The 21,725-nt window shown below is 43.0% G+C and overlaps 1 protein-coding gene across 1 annotated transcript in view; it reads left to right on the top strand.

Annotated features, from left to right (window-relative positions):
* LOC137615259 (nucleolar pre-ribosomal-associated protein 1) overlaps positions 1-21,725 on the top strand; it is a 321,164-nt gene that overhangs the window by 220,166 nt on the left and 79,273 nt on the right. The window contains exons 7-10 of the mRNA XM_068344983.1: positions 5,317-5,648; positions 14,220-14,436; positions 14,793-14,920; positions 15,248-15,448. Of these exons, the coding sequence (XP_068201084.1) occupies positions 5,317-5,648; positions 14,220-14,436; positions 14,793-14,920; positions 15,248-15,448 (878 nt within the window). The remainder of the gene's footprint in view (positions 1-5,316; positions 5,649-14,219; positions 14,437-14,792; positions 14,921-15,247; positions 15,449-21,725) is intronic.

Here is a 21,725-nt window from a genome sequence, read left to right as displayed (position 1 = left end):
AAGGATAAACCCTTCTTTCCCCCCTGAGCGCCGCCATCCCAGGCGACAACCCCCTCTTCCGTCATCGCCATGGAGTTGTTAACTCTGGCTTGACTGGGATAGGGTTTTACTGTTGATCCTCTTTGCCGGCGAGTATCCCGGCCTTGAAATATGACAGTAACTCAGGGTGTATTGTCTTGTAGCCGACAACGTTATCGACAGAGGAATAGTAATTCCTCTGCCGGCTATAGCATTGTCGGCAAAGGAAGCTAGGCTTCCCTAGTCTACAACCGAAAGTGGGCAGTATAATTGCCGCCACTTTTCTCCCTTGTGGACTAGAAGACAAGTCCTATATCTGGCAAGGTCACAGGCTAGGGTATCGTTATTCCCCTGCCGCCCATGACGGTGCCGGCATAGGAAGCTAGGCTTCCTTGATTTACAGCCAAAAGTAGGAGGCATACTTGCCGCCACCTTTCTCTTCTGTAAAATATAAGACCCTTTCCCTTCACCTTCTGTCCTTTAGTGCTGGCCTAGCCGTCACAAATGTCCTTTGGCCGGTATTCTACAATCATCCTCGCTTGCCGGGCTGACTGGGTTACTGGCCGGGTTCCTACAAACAGCGGTTAGGTTAGCGCCTCGACCAACTCCCTAACAGAAGCAAACCTCCGGGAAAGGTTGAGCTGGCCCTGACGGCTGCCAGTGGGAACCCATTATACTGTTGAGAATTCTTCAGTCCTCTTTTGGACTGCCATCCACAAACCTTGTAACCGGCAGTACAGCCGGCAACAGAATTTGTGGTTGGATGGAAGCTAGAATCAAGGTATTCCTCCCCTTCCATTTGAATTATCATTCTGGGAAGAAGGCTGTTGAGGCAATAGTCCCTACACTCCCAATTATGGTATTAAACTATAATAATGCAGGAATCTTTCTTTCAATTTTTTCTCTTCCCCTGTCAGCTAGTGCCGCCAGGTACTAGCCTAACCCGGTAGTATACCGGTAAAACTATAGTATAAGACAATACAGTAGCCAGTATTCCTGCAGTATAACAATACAGCAGTTAGAAAACTACAATATATAATAATACTGTAGTATAACATTTCCAACATACTCTGTGTATCCTATCACAGTCCGTTGTTGAGACCGATAAGATGTTGAGGTGAAGTAATCCTTCAACATCCTGATGAATCCTAAATCATAGGGACACCAATTATTACCATTCAGTATTAATATTTTACAAGTGGATGAGTTAGTGTTAATATTCACTGACTCGGGCTTTACGTACGAGAGTTATTCCACTCTGTGTTCTCCCTAATAAGGAAATTAAAAATATTAATATTGTAGGAGGTCACAGCAATTGCCTGGAGAGGAAACACAGGTATGTGTCTTTCCTACTTCTTTTCTAGCTTACTATCCTAAGCTATTATAAATAATAGTAAGTAATACTATTGTTAAACATGTGTATTTATATCAGTGATATAAATAACCCTATACAGTACTCATTTCACTCTTTCTTTCCTTACAGGAGGAGCCTAAGGTGAAGTGTGCAGTCATGTTCTGCAACCACAAGAGTAAGGACTTTTGTGGGCACACGATGTGCAGGTCTCATGCTCCCTGCTCCATCGCAACTGAAACCCTGAGGTACCTTCCCCTTTTCGGTCAAAGCTCTCAACTGTATGTTGAAAGCACTTGACGTTGGCAAACCATGCCCAGTGCTAGAGGAATGCAGACCATTATCTCTAGCCATGCCTACCTGCGAGAAGGAATGGAACGAGGTTCTTCTAACCTTCTCAGTCTCTAAACTGGATCTGGAGATAGCAGGTCAACAGTTCAATGAGAACCTTCCAAAACTGCCAGAGCATCTTTTGAGAAGGGAACAGGAGACAAAAGAGAGACTAGCCGCTTCTTTGTCTCTTCAGAACTGTATGGAAATGTATGCAGGCCTTTCCAATACCCCAGATATGTACATGATCCTAGCCAAGACTCACATGGGTACCCTTGTCAAGGACATGTATGCTTTCGTCAGGTCCAGGAGACCCTGTAGAGAGCATGTGTTTGCCGCAGCAACGGTCAAACACGAGCCCGGGAAGCTGATCACTTCATGTATCTGGAGCAAGGACCTCTTCCCAAAAGAACTGGTTCAGGAGGTCATCGCAAGAGCCGCCACGGAGAATAGGAACCTTCTCCAGAAGTGGGACATGTCTTCCAACCAAGGAAGACAAAGAAGCCACGCAGGCCTGCACAGCATCCAACCATGACCATGACCACAGTGCCCCAAATGGTAGCTCAGCCGCAAACCACCTTCCAGATGGTGCCCCAGCAGCTGGTAGCTCAATCGCCGGTGTTCAACCCAGGCTTTGAGAGGCACACAACTACCTTTCGCCCCAGAGGTAGAGGCTCAAGAAGAGGCTCCTCAAGGAACCTCTCAGGGGGTAGAGGAGGACGTGGTCAAGGTGGTAAATCCTCAGGAACATCTCAGAAATGAGATGCACCAGGTAGGAGGAAGTCTCTTTCACTTTCAGGATTGTTGGACCTTCGATCCATGGGCCCACAACCTACAGGTAATTAAGAATGGACTCGGTTGGAAATGGAACAAAATGCCACCCCCTTTTTCTGAATTCTTCCAACACTCCAGCCCCTTATTGGAAGAATATACCTCAGAACTCTTGAACAAAAACGTAATAAGGAAAAGGAAGTCCATCAAATTCCAGGGAAGGCTGTTTTGTGTTCCCAAGAAGGACTCGGACAAACTCAGAGTCATTCTAGACTTGTCTCCACAAGTTCATCGAGAACAAGTTCTGGATGCTTACCCTGCAACACATAAGGACCCTGTTACCGAAAGGGGCGTACACAGTCTCAATAGACCTGGCAGATGCTTATTGGCACCTACTAGTCAGCCGCCCTCTCTCCTCCTACCTAGGATTCAGGCTACAGAAGACAAAAGATGCCTTCACAGCCATGCCCTTCTGGCTAAACATAGCCCCAAGGATATTCACAAAACTTGCGGATACAGTCGTCCAACAGCTGCTCTTAGAAGGCATTCGGGTAGCGGCATAGCTGGACGACTGGCCGGTGTGGGCAGCATCCAAGACAGCTTGTCTGTAGGCAGCCACAAAAGTGATTCAGTTCCTAGAACACCTAGGCTTCAAGATCAACCACAAAAAGTTTCGCCTTTCGCCAGCTCAGGAGTTTCAATGGTTAGGAATCCATTGGAACTTGCAGTCACATCGTTTCTCCATTCCACCGAAGAAGAGGAGAAAGATAGCGGGATCTGTCAAGAGACTACTGAAACTCAAGAAAATTTCAAGATGCCAACAGGAAAGAGTACTGGTCTCTCTCCAGTTTGCAGCAGTGACAGACCAGTGCTAAAAGCACAACTAAAAGATACGTCAGGAGTCTGGAGAAGATACGCATCAAACGCTTGGAGAGATCAACAAAGATTGACACCGACCCTACTGCGAACGCTCCTAAGGCCATGGTCACCGATCAAGAGCCTGACAAGAACAATTCCCTTACAACCATCTCAACAGTCAGTGGTAATTCATACAGATGCCTCACCGGAAGGATGGGGAGGCCATTCCTGTTCGTAATACTAGGCAGGCAGTTAATTCTAATAGCCAGGCCTTCTCCATCATGAGGCTCAATACTACACAGTATTCTAGAAGTTTTATTCCAGCTGTTACCAAGATGCTTTGGGCCTGAAAACTTTCCTGTGGTGAGCCAAGTGCAGACCGTCACAGATTTCTCACTCGCTTCAGGACTGGATAGCAATAAGGAGTCTTCCAACTCGTCCGTAGGTGTCAGCCGAAGCAAGTAGCCTCACTTGACCACTGCATAAGTGTGTGATCTTAGAGACGGCACATTGCAGATGTGTTGTCATTCCCTTTGGGAAGAGATTTCAGCACTTTCTCCTCCTTCTGGAGCAGAAGATGTTTATGGGAGGAGAAAGGAAAGGTGCCATCCTTTTCTCTACCAGGCAAGATCAACTAAAGGAACCAAGGCGAATGCACTTGCCGTCCCTTATCACATTACATGTTTCTATGTCTTCTTCTTTCGTGAAACAATTGGGCACACATTCACACCAGGGGATGAGAGGACCACCCTGGATTTGATCTCGTGAGGCCAGAATATTGCATCTACCCCTAGCTCTCAGAAAGAACCTGTCACAGGTGATTTTTGCAAAGACAATAATGTTAGCAACAGACAACCTCAGCTGCCCATTACTTATAAGAGTATCCACAGGTTCCTAGATATTGTTACCTTTGAACCGTCAGTAGGGGCTCAACTGATCGTATACCAAATCTAACTCCTTCATAGGATAAGAAGTATTTCATCTATGACAGCAATTGTAACATAAGTCTAGAATAAAATGTAATATCGACTGGCCTTTTACCTCATCACTTTCCTTTTGTGGTGCAGCAGTTACACTGTTATTTTCTGGACTGGATGGGTAGATGCAGGTGAACCACATATTTGAGCAACTTTTCTTAGCAATAAGTTTGTTTGGAAATATGTATGCACTCATAAGACCATACGTTTAGACTACATATCTCCTTCGCACAAATATACAGTAGGTACTTCCTTGACCAATTTACCAAGCCATTTTAGTGACCTAGCCTAACACCTACCTCATCTATATGTACAGGTCATGAGGAAATTGAGAAGAGTCACCACTTTCACTCCTATTCAGGACCAAAGGTTTTGCCATTCTAGGGAAAGTAAACCAGCCAGTTGGTTATAAGACTTCCTCCCTCCTCAGGATAAGTCTGCTATTATAGGACAAGGGGTTATATTTTTGCAGAAACAATTCACAAATGTTTTAAGTAATTTGTATTTTTCCTAACTGCAAACCTGAGTATTTTAAGCGGCACTTCCCTGTTTCAACCACCAGGACCCTTTAGTCCAAGTCTTAGGATTAAGGTCAAAGTGGCCACCAGAAACTACCAAAACCTCATTATGAATTTTAACCTCTGAGTTCCAGGTATATCAAAAATACTCTTATTAAAGGACACGGTTTGCATAGTTAGGAAAAACAAATGACTTCAAAAATTTTTGATTTTTGTTTTTCATCATTTATAGATTGTTCTTTTCCTTCCTGTTTCCTTGAGGCCCCTTTTCTGGTAACATTCTACTTTGCCTACTAGATTACAGTTCGATAATAATAATAATAATTATGATAATAATGGAAATACTTTAAAGACAGTTGTCTCTAACTATGCTTATTTAAGTTCTAGTCATGTATATAATAGTTTCTTTAATTTCATTATATGGTGCAGTGCTTTCTTTGGTTGATAAAATGCAAAATCTTTCCTTCCTGTTTTAATTTTTTCTTATTTACAGATTCAGATGACCTCGTCGACATTTGCCTTCGCACTTATAAACATGTGAATAAGAAGATTTTACCACAACGAAACCTCTCTTACCTCACACCAATATTTGAAAAAATATCTGGAAATCCAGTATTAATGGCCAAGTTACCTTTCAAGGATAGTGGCATTTGTTTCTTGCACACCTTACTGAATGTGATAAAAGTGGGGTATAAAAAGGACAGGAATAATTCGCTTATGCTCAGCTGCTGCCATTTGGTGGAAATTGTTTTACAAGAAATTGACAATGATTTGTTGAAGACCAGTTTTGCAGAAAATAAATTTTGGGCTTCGTTAGTTAAGCAGGTAATGAACTATTTGATTTTTTTGTGAATATACTGTATGTCAAATGGGGATGAAAGATAAAAAGGACATACTTGTGCTCACTGAACTGTGTGCTGTCAGTTACTTCTTAATATTTTATAGAAAGATGTCTTAGGTTTGAACTGTTGTGACATGTAAAAGGGTTTCCTCTAGATGAAACTCCATGAGTGGTAATACTGTCAGTACACCCAGTATTATTAGATCTTTTCTGCCCTTAGCAGCAATCCCCCTTTATCCTTCTACTGCACCTCCATTCCCACTTTTTTTCTTCCATCATGCAATCCAATCTCTCATAACTCCTACGTTTTCACCCATTACGTATGTGCTGGAAATTCAATCTAGTCCTTAAGATGAAAAGGAAGAATGACCTATGCAAAGAAGATTCAAGAAATCCTTGTATGCCTGGTTGAAATTTTATACCAAAAAGAAACAATTTGAAAGCAAGTCATCATTTTATTGTTTCTTTATATTATAAAAATTGAAACAGGAAAATATTTTCGTTGACTTTAGAAATTTGTTTTTTGGAAGTATTTAAGATATTGTGTTATTACTGTACAAAGTTACCCTACCCTACATCATTAATTGGTTCCAAGAGACCGGGCAGAATCTGATTTTCGACATAGGTCGGATTTTTTCCCTATAAAGTGACTTAAATGCTCCCTATACATGTATTGAACATAAAAAAAACCTTCAATCTGCTATCATTTTATGAAATAATAAGCTTCCATGTGAAGTACAATACTAAACAGTAGAGCACTTCAAAATTATTTTACAATGTAGAAACCAGCATGAAGTCAGGTGCAACATCTTAATGTGTATTTTTTTTTTAATATTTAAAGATGAGTGACGTAAAGTCATAATTAAATATGTCAAACCGGCATAACAAGAGGTATTCCTGTATTTCTGCTTATTATTAAGAGCTCATTTAAAAACACAGATAGATGTTTGTAAGAATTAAAACAAATTCATCTGGCTTGTCATTGATTCTTTATTTGTTCTTCATTTGTTCCTACTCTTAAACAAACCTTTTGTCAATAAAAATAGGAAAATGTCTTGAACGGAGCTGGAACAGCCTTTGAATTAATTAATGAGGCAGTTACCGACAGGTGGGTAGCCCCTTTCCCCTGCCTGTCAGAAGCTCTTCACTTTTGTATTTGGCCACGAGTGCGGACTTATTATTGTGCCCGAACCAAAAGCTTTGATCTTTTTTCTTTTTCTTTGCAGAAAATTATTGTTGGTGATTATGGATATGAAGCAAGATATTCCTACTTTCTGGGGTAGGGATAGACACTGCAACTGGTTTATGGGGAAACTGTATAAGATTCCTTTCTGCGTCTTAGGGGTCATGATTGTTCACAGTCATCCCCATGTGCCAAGTGTAGGTCATGACCCCTGTGTAGTGGTAAGTGTAAGCTTTGAAGGGAAAGAAGAGAGTTAATCCTTCTCGGGTGTCTATTTAGGCAACTCTCAAAAAGACACCAAGGAATTCTTTGATCGCTTTCTTTTCCGCATTAAGGGCAACATCTACTCCGCTTCCCTGCAGTCCTCAAAAGAAGCATGTGGTAGGAGACCTTGGATCTACTTTGGTAGGTTTTTCAGGTTCTGTTGCCGTTTAAGGTTCCGCCAGTGATTGTCGTATCCCATCAGATATTGGAAATTCTCTACTGTTGATATGCAAACCGCAGACGATGAGTTTGCTCTAAAGAAGACTTGGGTCTCCTATGACTTTGTTAAGGGAACTGGTAGCAAATACTACCTCGCCCCTGAGGTCCCCAGTGGCTGTGTCTCCCGTGGTGACACCGCCCCTGAGGTCCTCAGTGGCTGTGTCTCCCGTGGTGACACCAGTGTTAAAGGGCATAGGTGAGTTGACCCCAATGGTGTTGCCTCCTGTGATTCCCAAACCCAAAAGGACTGTGAAGGACCGCTCATTGGCAATATTATTATTATTCATGTTATTATTGTTATTACTAGCTAAGCTACAACCCTAATTGGAAAAGCAGGATGCTATAAGCCAAGGGGCTCCAATTGGGGAAATAGCCCAGTGAGGAAAGGAAACAAGGAAAGATAAAATATTTTAAGAACAGTGACTTTAAATTAATATTTCCTATATAAACTATAAAAACTTTAACAAAACAAGAGGAAGAGAAATAAGATAGAATAGTGTGTCCAAGTCCAAGTATACCCTCAAGCAAGAGAACTCTAACACAAGACAGTGGTAGACCATGGTACAGAGGCTATGGCACCACCTAAGATTTAGAGAACAATGGTTTGATTTGCAAGTGTCCTTTTCTTAGAAGAGCTACTTACCATAGCTAAAGTCTCTTTTACCCTTACCAAGAGGAAAGTAGCCACTGAAAAATTACATTGCAATAGTTAACTCATTGGGTGAAGAAGAATTGTTTGGTGATCTTAGTGTTGTCAGGTCTATGAGTTCAGAGGAGAATATGTAAAGAATAGGCCAGATTATTCAGTGTATGGTAGGCAAAGGGAAAATGAACCATAACCAGAGAGAAGGATCCAATGTAGTACTGTCTGGCCAGTCAGAGGACCCAATATCTCTCTAGTTGTAGTATCTCAATGTCAAGGACGATGGGCATGAAGGCTCGAGCACGAGTTGGTGCCACTACTCAAGGTTGGGCATAAGTTGGTGCCTTGGCTTAATCATCTTGTGTTATCCAAGTGCCTGGTGTTACCACCCTTTATCACCCCTGATCCTGCCACCCTGACCCTGGGGCCTGTCACCCCTGTGTTTATGTCCCAAGCCTCAGCAACCGTGCCTGCCCTTTGCTAGTTGAGGGACCAGAAGTAGAACTACCCTGATTGCCCAACCTTCTATGTCAGCCTTATCTGCAGAGGTTCAACAACTCAGCGGTTTTCCTGTCACTTGACAGGTGGAGACTATCCAGCATCTCCAGTGCAAAGCTTTTCGTAAGTCATTGCATAGCAGATGTTTGGAAGTCTAAAAATCCTCTGCAGTTTTCTACCTGGGAAAGTGGGCCATCTTCTGATTGGTGTGGTAGACGAGATGCTTCTCAGTTGCCATGGTAAAATGCTATTGCTCACCCTTGAGCCAAGTCTTCATACTAAATGGCATGGACCTCTCCTTATCATTGGAGTTGTCCATGCAGAGGAGGAGCTTCAAGCAGTCCCGTCCATCCAGAGAACTCAGACCCCCAGGTTGGGACATTACGAATGTTCTTATCTCTCTTAATTACTCTCCGTACAAGCCCTTAATAGCATCAGATAGATGTTTGGCACTTAAGACCATGTTTTTACTGGCTTTAGGCTGGGCAAAGAGAATAGGGGAATTGCATGTCATCTGCTATGCCATTAGTCATTCCAAGGGATGGAAGGTCTAGATGATCATCGTTCCAGAGTTTGTGGCTAAGACTTGAAACTCTGCAGTCCACGACTCCAGGTTCTAGTCCTCCTCCATCTCTTGTCTTCTACATGCGACTAGCATTCGATATTACCTACTTTTCTGTCTGGTGAGGACACGATGGCACTACATTAAGAGAACTCAGTGCTTCAGACCAGAGCATAAGAAGTTGTTCCTCAGTACTGATGGTGTAGAAGCCGGATGCCAAGAACACAGTCTCTTTCTCGTTTCATGAGACCATCAAACGCTTATTCTTTGCTTTTTTAGGAAGTCTCGATTGGTCTATCTACTGCGCAAACCCCCAAAGTCAATAGGAATCAGCTCTATCCTCGCATTCAGGATGAATCTGTTTTTGGGACAAGTGCCAAAGGCAGGAGTCTGGAGTTGCCAGACGACAACTTTGACTGCCCGCTACTTGTAGAATTATACTCACAAGTTCCTGGATGCATTCTCCTTGGAACCGGTGGTAGCTGCTCAACTGGTATAACAATCCTAGCCTTCTCACAGGTGAGAAACATCTTTTCTTAAATAGTAGTCACAACCTAAGTCCAAGAATGAAAGATAAGAATGTCTGGCCCTTTTCCTTAATTCTTTCCTTCCCCTGGGGTTTAGTAGTTGTGCCATTATGGAGCTGGACTAGGTAATCGATACAGGTAAGGTACTCAAATGAGTACCTTTTTTTTTAACTTTTATTTCTATTGAAGTATCTCGCCCATCATTTTGTATAAGAGAAATGATAAGTAGAATGTATGCATACCCATTTCTCATGTTATGCCTATACTATTCGCACATTTATATCCGGAAGGATTTAGATTTCTCCTAGACCGTCCACTAATCACAAGTGGAAGCCTAGCTTAACACCTAAGACATCCCTATGCTCAGGTAGTTAGGAGATTGACAGGAGTTATGACTTTTGCTCATTATACATACATACATATACCAAGGCACTTCCTCCAATATAGGGGGTAGCCGACATCAAACATGAAACAAAAAAGGGGATGTCTCCTCTCTATGTTCCTCCCAGCCTGACAAGGGACTCAACCGAGTTCGGCTTGTACTGCTAGGGGGGCACAGCCCACCCTCCCACATTATCCACCACAGATGAAGCTTCGTAATGCTGAATCCCCTACTGCTGCTACCTCCGCGGTCATCCAAGGCACCGGAGGAAGCAGCAGGACCTACCGGAACTGCGTCACAATCGCTCGCCATTCATTCCTATTTCTAGCACGCTCTCTTGCCTCTCTCACATCTATCCTCCTATCACTTAGAGCTTCCTTCACTCCATCCATCCACCCAAACTTTGACCTTCCTCTTGTACTTCTCGCATCAACTCTTGCATTCATCACCTTCTTTAGCAGACAGCCATTTTCCATTCTCTCAACATGGCCAAACCACCTCAACACATTCATATCCACTCTAGCTGCTAACTCATTTCTTACACCCGTTCTCACCCTCACTACTTCATTCCTAACCCTATCTAATCGAGATACACCAGCCATACTCCTTAGACACTTCATCTCAAACACATTCAATTTCTGTCTCTCCGTCACTTTCATTCCCCACAACTCCGATCCATACATCACAGTTGGTACAATCACTTTCTCATACAGAACTCTCTTTACATTCATGCCCAACCCTCTATTTTTTACTAGTCCCTTAACTGCCCCCAACACTTTGCATCCTTCATTCACTCTCTGACGTACATCTGCTTCCACTCCACCATTTGCTGCAACAACAGACCCCAAGTACTTAAACTGATCCACCTCCTCAAGTAACTCTCCATTCAACATAACATTCAACCTCGCACCACCTTCCCTTCTCGTACATCTCATAACCTTACTCTTACCCACATTAACTCTCAACTTCCTTCTCTCACACACCCTTCCACAATTCTGTCACTAATCGGCCAAGCTTCTCTTCCGCGTCTGCAACCAGTACAGTATCATCCGCAAACAACAACTGATTTATCTCCCATTCATGGTCAGTCTCGTCTACCAATTTCAATCCTCGTCTAAGCACTCGAGCATTCACCTCTCTCACCACTCCATCAACATACAAGTTAAACAACCACGGTGACATCACACATCCCTGTCTCAGTCCCACTCTCTCCGGAAACCAATCGCTCACTTCATTTCCTATCCTAACACATGCTTTACTACCTTTGTAGAAACTTTTCACTGCTTGCAACAACCTTCCACCAACTCCATATAACCTCATCACATTCCACATTGCTTCCCTATCAACTCTATTATACGCTTTCTCCAGATCCATAAACGCAACATACGCCTCCTTACCTTTTGCTAAATATTTCTCGCATCTCTGCCTAACTGTAAAAATCTGATTCATACAACCCCTACTTCTTCTAAAACCACCCTGTATGTCTAAGATTGCATTCTCTGTTTTATCCTTAATCCTATTAATCAGTACTCTACCATACACTTTTCTAACTACATTCAACAAACTAATACCCCTTGAATTACAACACTCATGCACATCTCCCTTACCCTTATATAGTGGTACAATACATGCACAAACCCAATCTACTGGTACCATTGACAACACAAAACACATATTAAACAATCTCACCAACCATTTAAGTACAGTCGCATCCCCTTCTTTCAACATCTCAGCTCTCACACCATCCATACCAGATGCTTTTCCTACTCTCGTTTCATCTAGTGCTCTCCTCACTTCCTCTCTTGTAATCTCTCTCTCATTCTCATCTCCCATCACCGGCACCTCAACACCTGCAACAGCAATTATATCTGCCTCCTTATTATCCTCAACATTCAGTAAACTTTCAAAATACTCCGCCCATCTTTTCCTTGCCTCCTCTCCTTTTAACAACCTTCCATTTCCATCTTTCACTGTCTCTTCAATTCTTGAACCAGCCTTCCTTACTCTCTTCACTTCTTTCCAAAACTTCTTCTTATTCTCTTCATATGAATGTCCCAATCCCTGACCCCACCTCAGGTCAGTTGCCCTCTTTGCCTCACCTACCATGTGCTTTACTTCCACATTTTTCTCTCTATATCTTTCATACTTCTCTACACTATTACTCTGCAGCCATTCTTCAAAAGCCCTTTTTCTCTTCCACTTTTACCTTCACTCCTTCATTCCACCATTCACTGCCCTTCCTCATGCTGCCTCCAACAAACTTCTTGCCACACACATCACTTGCAATCCCAACAAAATTTTCTTTTACTAACTTCCACTCCTCCTCTAAATTACCAGTTTCTCTTACTTTCACTTCGTCATATGCCATTTTCAACTTTTCTGATATTTACTTTTTACCCCCGGTTTTATTAGCTCTTCAACCCTCACTAGCTCCCTTTTACATCCCCCTACTCTATTCCCCCACTCTTTTGCTACAACTAATTTTCCTTCCACCAAAAAATGATCAGACATACTGTTAGCCATACCCCTAAACACGTACACGTCTTTCAATCTTCCAAACATTCTGTTAGTTATCAACACATAATCCATTAATGCCCTTTTTACCACTTTTCCATTTGCCACTCTTACCCATGTATACTTGTTTTTATTTTTATTTTTGAAAAAGCTTGAACTTATCACCATCTCTTGCTCAACACACATATCTACCAGTCTCTCACCACTCATTTTCACCTGGTATGCCATACTTCCCAATGACACCTTCTACCTCTCCAGCGCCCACTCTAACATTTAAGCAAAGTACGTTGACAATTTTCGGGTCGGTAAAAGCAGCCCGTAGGGCTATAGGGAGCTCTGCCCTCCTGAAGGTTCTCTCTTATTAAAGGTTGAAGGTTGGTATTATGTACTGTATAAAGGAATATATTGCTGAGTTTTTATTAGATTTGCATTTTTCCTAACCATACAAACCTGAGACCTTTCAGTTACACTTCCTGCCTCAACTACCCCCACAAGTCCTAGGTAAAAGGTCTAAGTGAAGGCAGCCAGCTGTGTTTATCTCATTAAAAGTTTAATGAAAATTCCAGCTTCGTTGAATTTTCATTAAAAGTTTAATGAAAATTCCAGCTTCGTTGAATTCATACTTCTATCAAATGTCTCGGGTTTGTACATTTAGGAAAAATAAAATGGTTTTTAAAAATTTGGGATTTTTCTTGAATCTTGCAGTCACTGAGTTTTATGTTGAATCCTAAAGTACTTTGAAATCTTCATCACTTTAACAATTGGCCTCTAGCAATTTTGACATAGTAATGACATTTGTGATGAAACACAATGTTCAAAAAATATAACCTATCCACTGATCATAAAATGCATAACCTCTTCCGAGACATAGGAGTCTTGCTACTTCATGTACATCCACATTAAGGTTAACATTGTTTGTTTTGACATACCTGAGGATCCATAGAGCATGTGCACAGTGACACTACCTTCTACTTACCAGGTTAAAGAGGGGGAAAACTTTACTTTCTATCATGAATCTTGTACCAGTACATATGTACCCTCTTAATTCTTCAAGATAAGTACATTAGAAACATTAATCAAAGTAGAGAAGGAGGGAAATAAGAGGTTTGTATTTATAGAATGCAAACATTGCTATAAATAGTAAGCACATAGTAGGTTGGTTTGCCTAGATTTGAATGGTAATGGAAGGAAAACTATCTTTATGGTATTGTAGGTAGTTTGTAATGTTAATATTATAGATATAATTCCATATCATGAAGATAAAAGAGATTTAATCTGGCAATCTGAAGTAAACTTTTATACAAAACTTGGTTAGACTAATGCCGAATGACTGGCATTTTTTAGGCTACCAACCTGTTATGGAACATAAACATTTATAATCTGGGAATGGTTTTAGACTGTCTCCAACATATCACTATAGAAATTTGTGTAACATTTGTAATAAGCCCTGTTACTTTCATCTTTTAAAGAATCTTGCAGTGCAGAAACTAATAAATCAATACCAACAAAATTAGAAAGGTATTTAGGCAATTGACATTAGAGAGTAAACCTAAGAAAATGTTTGCTCACTTTAAATTTTTAATGCTGCTTTTTTCTAAATATCTAGAACTTATGTTGTATTGAATTATTGTATAATAATTCACATTCCTAACACACTTCATTGTATTTTCTGCAAATATAATTATAATATGTTAATTTCGCACAAGTTTTGATGTCTTACAGTGAACACCACTCTTAGCAGAACATTTGTTTCCTTTTTTCAGATACTACGAAATGGTTTGAGTGATGTAAATACTGGCCCGAAGGTGATCCATTCCCTCGCCTTATTAATTGATGTAATGTACGTAAATGATTACAAAGTTGATGTCTTGGAGAGTCACAATGAATTGACATTAAGTACTGTATATCAGATGATCATATCCCATACCCAGTATCTTGCATTGATGTTCCAGAGAGAGTTGGAGTGGGATAAACTGAAAGGTAAGGTATTACTGTAATTAGTAGTAGTAGAATATTATTATTATTAGCCTGGATACCCCTGTAAGGAAAGCAGTCCAGTACAGAAATAGAAATGGAAATGTAAAATTCTAACCAAAAATACGTAAAGAAAAGCAAATGAAATTAATAACATTAGGTTAATAGATAAAAAATAAAGCTGGAAACAAAACTTCTGTCAACCTGCTCAACAATAAAATATTTGCACCAAATTTGAAATTCTGAAGTTCTACCATTGCAGTCTACCAAGAGAGCAGAAATTGCATTGATTGAGATATGCTTTGTGAAAGGGCTTCACATTATGTTAGGCAACAGCCTATTAATTAATACCCCTTTTCCAGAAAGTGTTGTGGATCTGCAACAGACTATAGTTAACTGTGATAGAAGCATATGTATGGAAAATCATATTCCAGTTCTCCTGGGGGCCTATGAAGCCTCTATGTCTGCAGTTGATCAGAAAATTTTGAGGGTAATTAGGATTCTAAAATTTAATTTCTAGTTTGCTCAACCTTATTCCAATCTTTATTTTTTTGAGTGGTGTACTGAGTAAGTGCTATAATTTTCATTGTAAATCATTGATCATTGATAGCTTTGATTCAATTCAGCTTTCAGTGCAGAGCATTTGAAACTTATTGATATTCATACATTAGATTAATCTCTATTCTTATAAAGAGCATAGATCGTTAGTGGTGTTTATGTTTTGAAATAGGGTTTGCAGTTAGAATTACATAATCATTGTTGTGATAGAAGCTGTAAGTTAATGCACATGGTTAATGGTTCCCTAAATCATCCGTAGTTACTGCACACTTACGAAGCAGCTGGTGAAATGAATACTTACCAACCAGTTCTGTGGGGCGACGCTGCTGTCTCTCACTTTGGAACGCACACTTCCATAGATACGTTTGAACAGCCAAAGACCAACCAAATTCTAGGTTTGCTGAAGAGTGACAAGATGTTCAAAACCTGTCGTTCATTTGATATTAATCTACCCTTAGAGGTTTGTATTTTTGTTTATTTTGAAGTTTACACTTTTTGGGGGCTGGTTTTTTGTTTTTGCCTTATTCTTGTATTCTCATTACTGTATTTGATGTTGTCAGTAGGGGTTATTAAAATTTCTAGTTATTGCTAGAAAAATTTTGCTTTTCCAGTACTGAATTTAACAGTACAGTACTTGAATATTTTGATTTTATGGTCAGCATATATCCAAATTCAAACTTTCCTTCACAGAAATATTCCTGACTGTAGGGTAGCCAAATCTCTTGAAATTTAACAACCTGGGAACATGATCACCAGATAGTGACATTTCAAATTTGAATGGGTCCACTATTATATATTTTTATGTAAAAAGATATGGGGAAATAAGACATTTTGAATATCAGCAGTTTTCTTTTTCAATTAACAATTAATTTTAAATATTTAACTTAGCCGGTGAATATATAATAGCTGACGTCTCCGGCGGCTCGACAGAAAAACACAAAAACTCGCGAGCGATCGCTATGAAGGTTGCGGGTGTGCCCACCAGCGCCAACTATCGGCCAGATACCGCATATACATGTAAACAGCTCCAGTTCTTCTCTGTCGGTCTGATCGACAAGTTGATTCCATTACTCGCTGTTAACCTGGAGTTTTTCAACAGTCTTGGTGAAGTACTTCTTTTTGGTTTGAGCTTTCGCAGTGCAGGTGTTTTATCTTCAATAAACTCTTGAACTCTTTTTTGGATAGATTTAATTGTTGATGACTTTGGATTGTTTTTTGGACTTTCTTTGACTTTTCAAAATGGCTGACCCTTCTCCAATTCCTAAATTTCGTAAATGTAATGCTAGGGATTGTAACAAACGTCTTCCAAAGGCCTCTCTCGACCCACATACTGTGTGTTCTAGTTGTCGGGGTAAAACCTGTCAATTAGGAGATCGGTGTGATGAGTGCGTGGTACTTTCGGAATTCGACTGGCTAGAGTTTGATAAGTATTCTCGTAAGCTAGAGAGAGATAGGGTGAGAAGTTCCTCTAGATCGTTAGAATTTTCCTCCTCCCATGCCCCTGAACCTAATCCTTCCCCAGTAGTAGTTGTGCCTGAACCCTCTACTAGCACTCATGAACCATCAATGCGGGATATGTTACGTGCCATTCAAGCTTTGGGCGAGAGAGTTGAATCGTTAGCTACGGACCGTAATCAACTCATGGCGGATGTAAAAGAGTTAAAGTGTCAGAGTGCCACATTAGAAAATCGTGGGGAGAAAGTGATTAGTGCGCAAAGTGTTATCAGTGTTGCGACCGAGGGTTCGTCTGTTCGTGCCTGTCGTTCGCCTAGTCCGAGACCTCTTGCAAGCTCCCATGCCCCAGGGAGAAGTAATGTCGTAGGACTTATGGGTTCGAGAGGCTTTAACCAACGAACAGACGTTCCCTCTATTTTTTCAGGCGTGTCTCGTCAAGACCGCCCCTACCATAAGACGAGCGAGACGATTTTCTCCTCGTCATCCGAAGGCTTCTCGCGTAAGAAACCGTGGAGCAAGGTTTCGAGACCCTTAAAGCGAAAGTCAGTCCCTTCAGGACAGGTCCAGCGTCCTGGTTGTAGCCATTGGGACAGCTCTGACCCTGTGCAGTCATCGGAAGACTGCTCGCCGCCTAGACAGAAGCGTAACACAGGCTCCGAGAGTCTTAGTGTAGGCAATGTTTTGCAGTCACAGACGTTACCCTCGTCTCGTACCGCACCCATTCCCGTTGATCCTAAATGGGTTGTACTGCAAGACATGCAGAATAAGCTTGCCTCTCTTATGGAGGACTATTCTGCTGAGCAGGTTCACGATGATCCTCGCCGCTTAGCTGATCGAGATCCTGGCCGTCAGCCGCCCAAACGAGCCTTTGCTCGTCCTGTTGACGTTGACGTTACAAAGTCACGTCAGTCACGTGTCGTAGAGCCTCACTCGATGCAGTCCCGTGTTGACTTTCAACCGCTTGTGGACGTTCAGCCGCTGCCGCATGCTCTTGTTGACGTTCAGGACGTTCGCCAACCAGCGAAGTTGACTTGTTTTGACGTTGAGCGTCAAGCACCGCAGTCAAGAGTTGTTTTGACTGCTCAGTCTAGGCAGTCAAGGCAGTCTCGAGTTGACGTCGAGCGTCCTCCCGCTCCTGTTGTTGTTGCTAGTCAGTCTGTTAAGCAGTTACATGACGTAGCGTCCTGGACTGCTACTGATGCTCCTGTGCGTGTGGACTCTGCTTGTCAAGCATTGCCACCAAGGCAGGTCTCTCCCTTGCTTGAGTCTCATCAGTTGTCGGACAAGGCTCCTTCAGATGAGGACGTTGCTGATCCTCATCCTGATGATAATCCTTCAGATGTAGATGAACCTAAGGCTGTTCCTCCTTCGATGGATTTTAAGAAGATCATGATGATTTTCAAGGATCTTTTTCCAGATCACTTTGTTGCTGTTGCTCCTCGTTCGCCTCCGTCTGAGTTTGCTCTAGGCTTAGCTGCTACCAAGCCAGCCTTTACTAAGCTAGTGCTTTCTCGCTCTTCTAAGAGGGCTTTACGTCTTCTAGGCGACTGGTTGGATACCAGGAGGAGTTTGGGGAAGACGGCCTTTGCCTTCCCACCTTCTAAGCTTGCTTCTAGATCGAGCGTCTGGTATGACACGGGAGAAGTTCTTGGCTTGGGAGTCCCTGCCTCTGCCTAGGGTGACTTCTCAAGCCTCGTAGACTCTCCCCGTCGCCTGGCCATGAGACGCTCGAAGATTTGTTGGTCCTCCTCGGACCTTGACCATCTACTTAAAGGCGTATACAGGGCCTTTGAAGTTTTTAACTTTCTTGATTGGTCATTAGGAGCATTAAGTAGGAAGATCTCGTCTGCCGACCAAGATGTATCCTTACTTATCATGTCCTTTATGGACAAAGCCATCCGCGATGGCTCCAATGAGCTCGCCTCCACCTTTACGTCGGGAGTCTTGAAGAAGAGAGAAACCCTTTGCTCTTTCCTTTCAGCAGGAGTTACTCCCTGTCAGAGATCGGAACTGCTCTTTGCTCCCTTATCAGCGGCCTTGTTTCCACAACAGCTGGTTAAGGATATAGCTGCTTCGCTTGTGCAGAAGGACACTCATGACATGATGGCGTCCTCTGCTCGCAAAGGGGCTCCTTCTTCATCCTTTGCTGTGAGACCCAGGATCGAGACTCCTGCGTCTAGATTTATCCCGCCCTTTCGTGGCAGAGCTCCCAGCAGGGGAGGCTCTCGTGCCGAGGGAAAGAGAGGTAAGAAGAGAGGAGCCAAGTCCTCCCGTGGCAGAGTCTGACTGCCCACAGCCTCAGACAGCGGTAGGGGCCAGATTGAACAGCTTCTGGCAGGCCTGGGAGAAGAGGGGTGCAGACCAAGAGTCTGTTCTGTTGCTCAAAGAGGGGTACAAAATACCGTTTGTACGCAAACCTCCTCTAGTAACAACTCCCATAGACCTCTCTCCCAGGTACCGAGAGGAGTCAAAGAGACAAGCCCTAAATCAAGAAGTGTCTCTGTTGCTAGAGAAGGAAGCGGTGGTGAAAGTCTCGGACCTTCAATCACCGGGGTTTTACAACCGTCTCTTCCTAGTCCCAAAGCATACAGGAGGTTGGAGGCCGGTGCTAGACGTCAGTGCGCTCAACGTTTTTGTTACGAAAACAAAATTCACGATGGAGACCACGAAGTCCGTCTTAGCAGCGGTCAGAGAGGGAGACTGGATGGTCTCTCTCGACCTACGAGATGCGTACTTCCACATTCCTATACACCCGGATTCCCAACCGTTTCTGAGGTTTGTTTACAGGAATGTGGTGTACCAGTTTCGAGCCCTGTGCTTTGGCCTCAGTCCTGCTCCTCTCGTGTTTACGAGGCTCATGAGGAATGTGGCAAAATTCCTCCATCTATCGGGAATCCGAGCCTCCCTGTACTTGGACGACTGGCTTCTCAGAGCATCGTCCAGTCATCGCTGTCTGCAGGATCTACATTGGACGTTGGGTCTGGCCAAGGAGTTGGGACTTTTGGTCAACTTAGAAAAGTCCCAACTGATCCCATCCCAGACTATTCTATATTTGGGGATGGAGATTCGCAGTCCAGTTTTTCGGGCTTTTCCGTCTGCCACCCGAATAGAACAAGCCCTGCTCAAAGTCCAACTAATGCTGAAAAGGGAACGTTGTTCAGTCAGGAGTTGGATGAGTCTCGTGGGGACTCTCTCATCCCTGGAGCAGTTTGTCTCGCTAGGGAGACTACACCTTCGGCCTCTCCAGTTCCATCTAGCCTCTCACTGGAACAAGGGCAAGACTTTAGAGACGGTATCAATCCCAGTCTCCGAACCAGTAAAGGCATGCCTGAACTGGTGGGACAGCAAAATCAGTCTGAGAGAGGGACTGTCCCTAGCAGTCAAGAACCCAAACCACGTGTTGTTCTCAGACGCGTCAGATTTGGGTTGGGGTGCGACCCTGGACGGTCGGGAATGCTCGGGTCTGTGGACCTCAGTTCAGAAGAGCATGCACATCAACGGCAAGGAGCTATTAGCAGTCCACTTGGCCTTGAAGAAATTCGAAAGCATTCTTCGAAACAAAGTGGTAGAGGTCAACTCAGACAACACCACAGCTTTGGCGTACATCTCCAAACAAGGAGGCACTCACTCCCACACGCTGTACGTGATCGCAAGGGACCTTCTCATATGGTCAAGAGATCGAGGCATCTCCCTGTTGACGAGATTCATCCAGGGGGACTTGAACGTCTTGGCAGACTGTCTCAGTCGGAGGGGTCAGGTGATACCCACGGAATGGACCCTCCACAAGGACGTGTGCAAGAGTCTTTGGGTGACTTGGGGTCAACCCACCATAGACCTCTTTGCCACCTCGTTGACCAAAAGGTTACCGATCTATTGCTCACCAGTCCCAGATCCAGAGGCGATCCACATAGACGCATTTCTACTGGACTGGTCTCACCTGGACTCATATGCATTCCCACCATTCAAGATAGTCAACAAGGTACTGCAGAAGTTCGCCTCTCACGAAGGGACAAGGTTGACGTTGGTTGCTCCTCTCTGGCCCGCGAGAGAGTGCTTCACCGAGGTACTTCAATGGCTGGTAGACATTCCAAGAAGTCTTCCTCTAAGGGTAGATCTCTTACGTCAGCCCCACGTAAAGAATGTTCATCAAAGCCTCCCCGCGCTTCGTCTGACTGCCTTCAGACTATCGAAAGACTCTCAAGAGCTCGAGGCTTTTCGAAGGAGGCAGCCAGTGCGATTGCGAGAGCTAGGAGAGCTTCTACCGCTAGAGAGTTAGGGGGTCCTTTGACTGGCCAGACAGTACCATATTGGATCCTTCTCTCTGGTTACGGTTCTTTCCCTTTGCCTACACAGACACCGAATAGTCTGGCCTATTCTTTACAGATTCTCCTCTGTCCTCATACACCTGACAACACTGAGATTACTAAACAATTCTTCTTCACCCCAGGGGTTAACTACGGCAATGTAATTGTTCAGTGGCTACTTTCCTCTTGGTAAGGGTAGAAGAGACTCTTTAGCTATGGTAAGCAGCTCTTCTAGGAGAAGGACACTCCAAAATCAAACCATTGTTCTCTAGTCTTGGGTAGTGCTATAGCCTCTGTACCATAGCCTTCCACTGTCTTGGGTTAGAGTTCTCTTGCTTGAGGGTACACTCAGGCACACTGTTGTATCTAGTTTCTCTTTCTCTTGTTTTGTTGAAGTTTTTATTGTTTATATAGGAAATATTTATTTAAATGTTGTTACTATTCTTAAAATATTTTATTTTTCCTTGTTTCCTTTCCTCACTGAGCTATTTTCCCTGATGGGGCCCCTGGGCTTATAGCATCCTGCTTTTCCAACTAGGGTTGTAGCTTAGCATTTAATAATAATAATAATAATAATACCATCAGAGTATACCAGTCGAAGTGGGAAGTCTTTCGAGACTGGTGCAAGTCAGCATCTGTGTCCTCTTCCAGTACCTCTGTAGCCCAAATCGCAGATTTTCTTTTACATCTGAGAAATGTTCGCTCCCTCTCAGCACCCACTATTAAGGGCTACAGGAGCATGTTGGCTTCGGTCTTTCGACATAGAGGCTTAGATCTTTCCAACAATAAAGATCTCCAAGAACTCCTTAAGTCTTTCGAGACCTCTAAGGAACGTCGTATGGCAACTCCTGGTTGGAACTTAGACGTGGTCCTAAGGTTCCTCATGTCAGACAGGTTTGAGCCATTACATTCAGCCTCCCTGAAGGATCTCACCCTCAAGAGGCTTTTCCTAGTGTGCTTGGCTTCGGCTAAAAGGGT

Source organism: Palaemon carinicauda, chromosome 21 (genome assembly GCF_036898095.1).
Source record: "Palaemon carinicauda isolate YSFRI2023 chromosome 21, ASM3689809v2, whole genome shotgun sequence".
Taxonomy (NCBI): Eukaryota; Metazoa; Arthropoda; class Malacostraca; order Decapoda; family Palaemonidae; genus Palaemon; species Palaemon carinicauda.
Note: the sequence above shows the minus strand (reverse complement) of the source record. Positions and strands in the feature narration are given on the sequence as shown.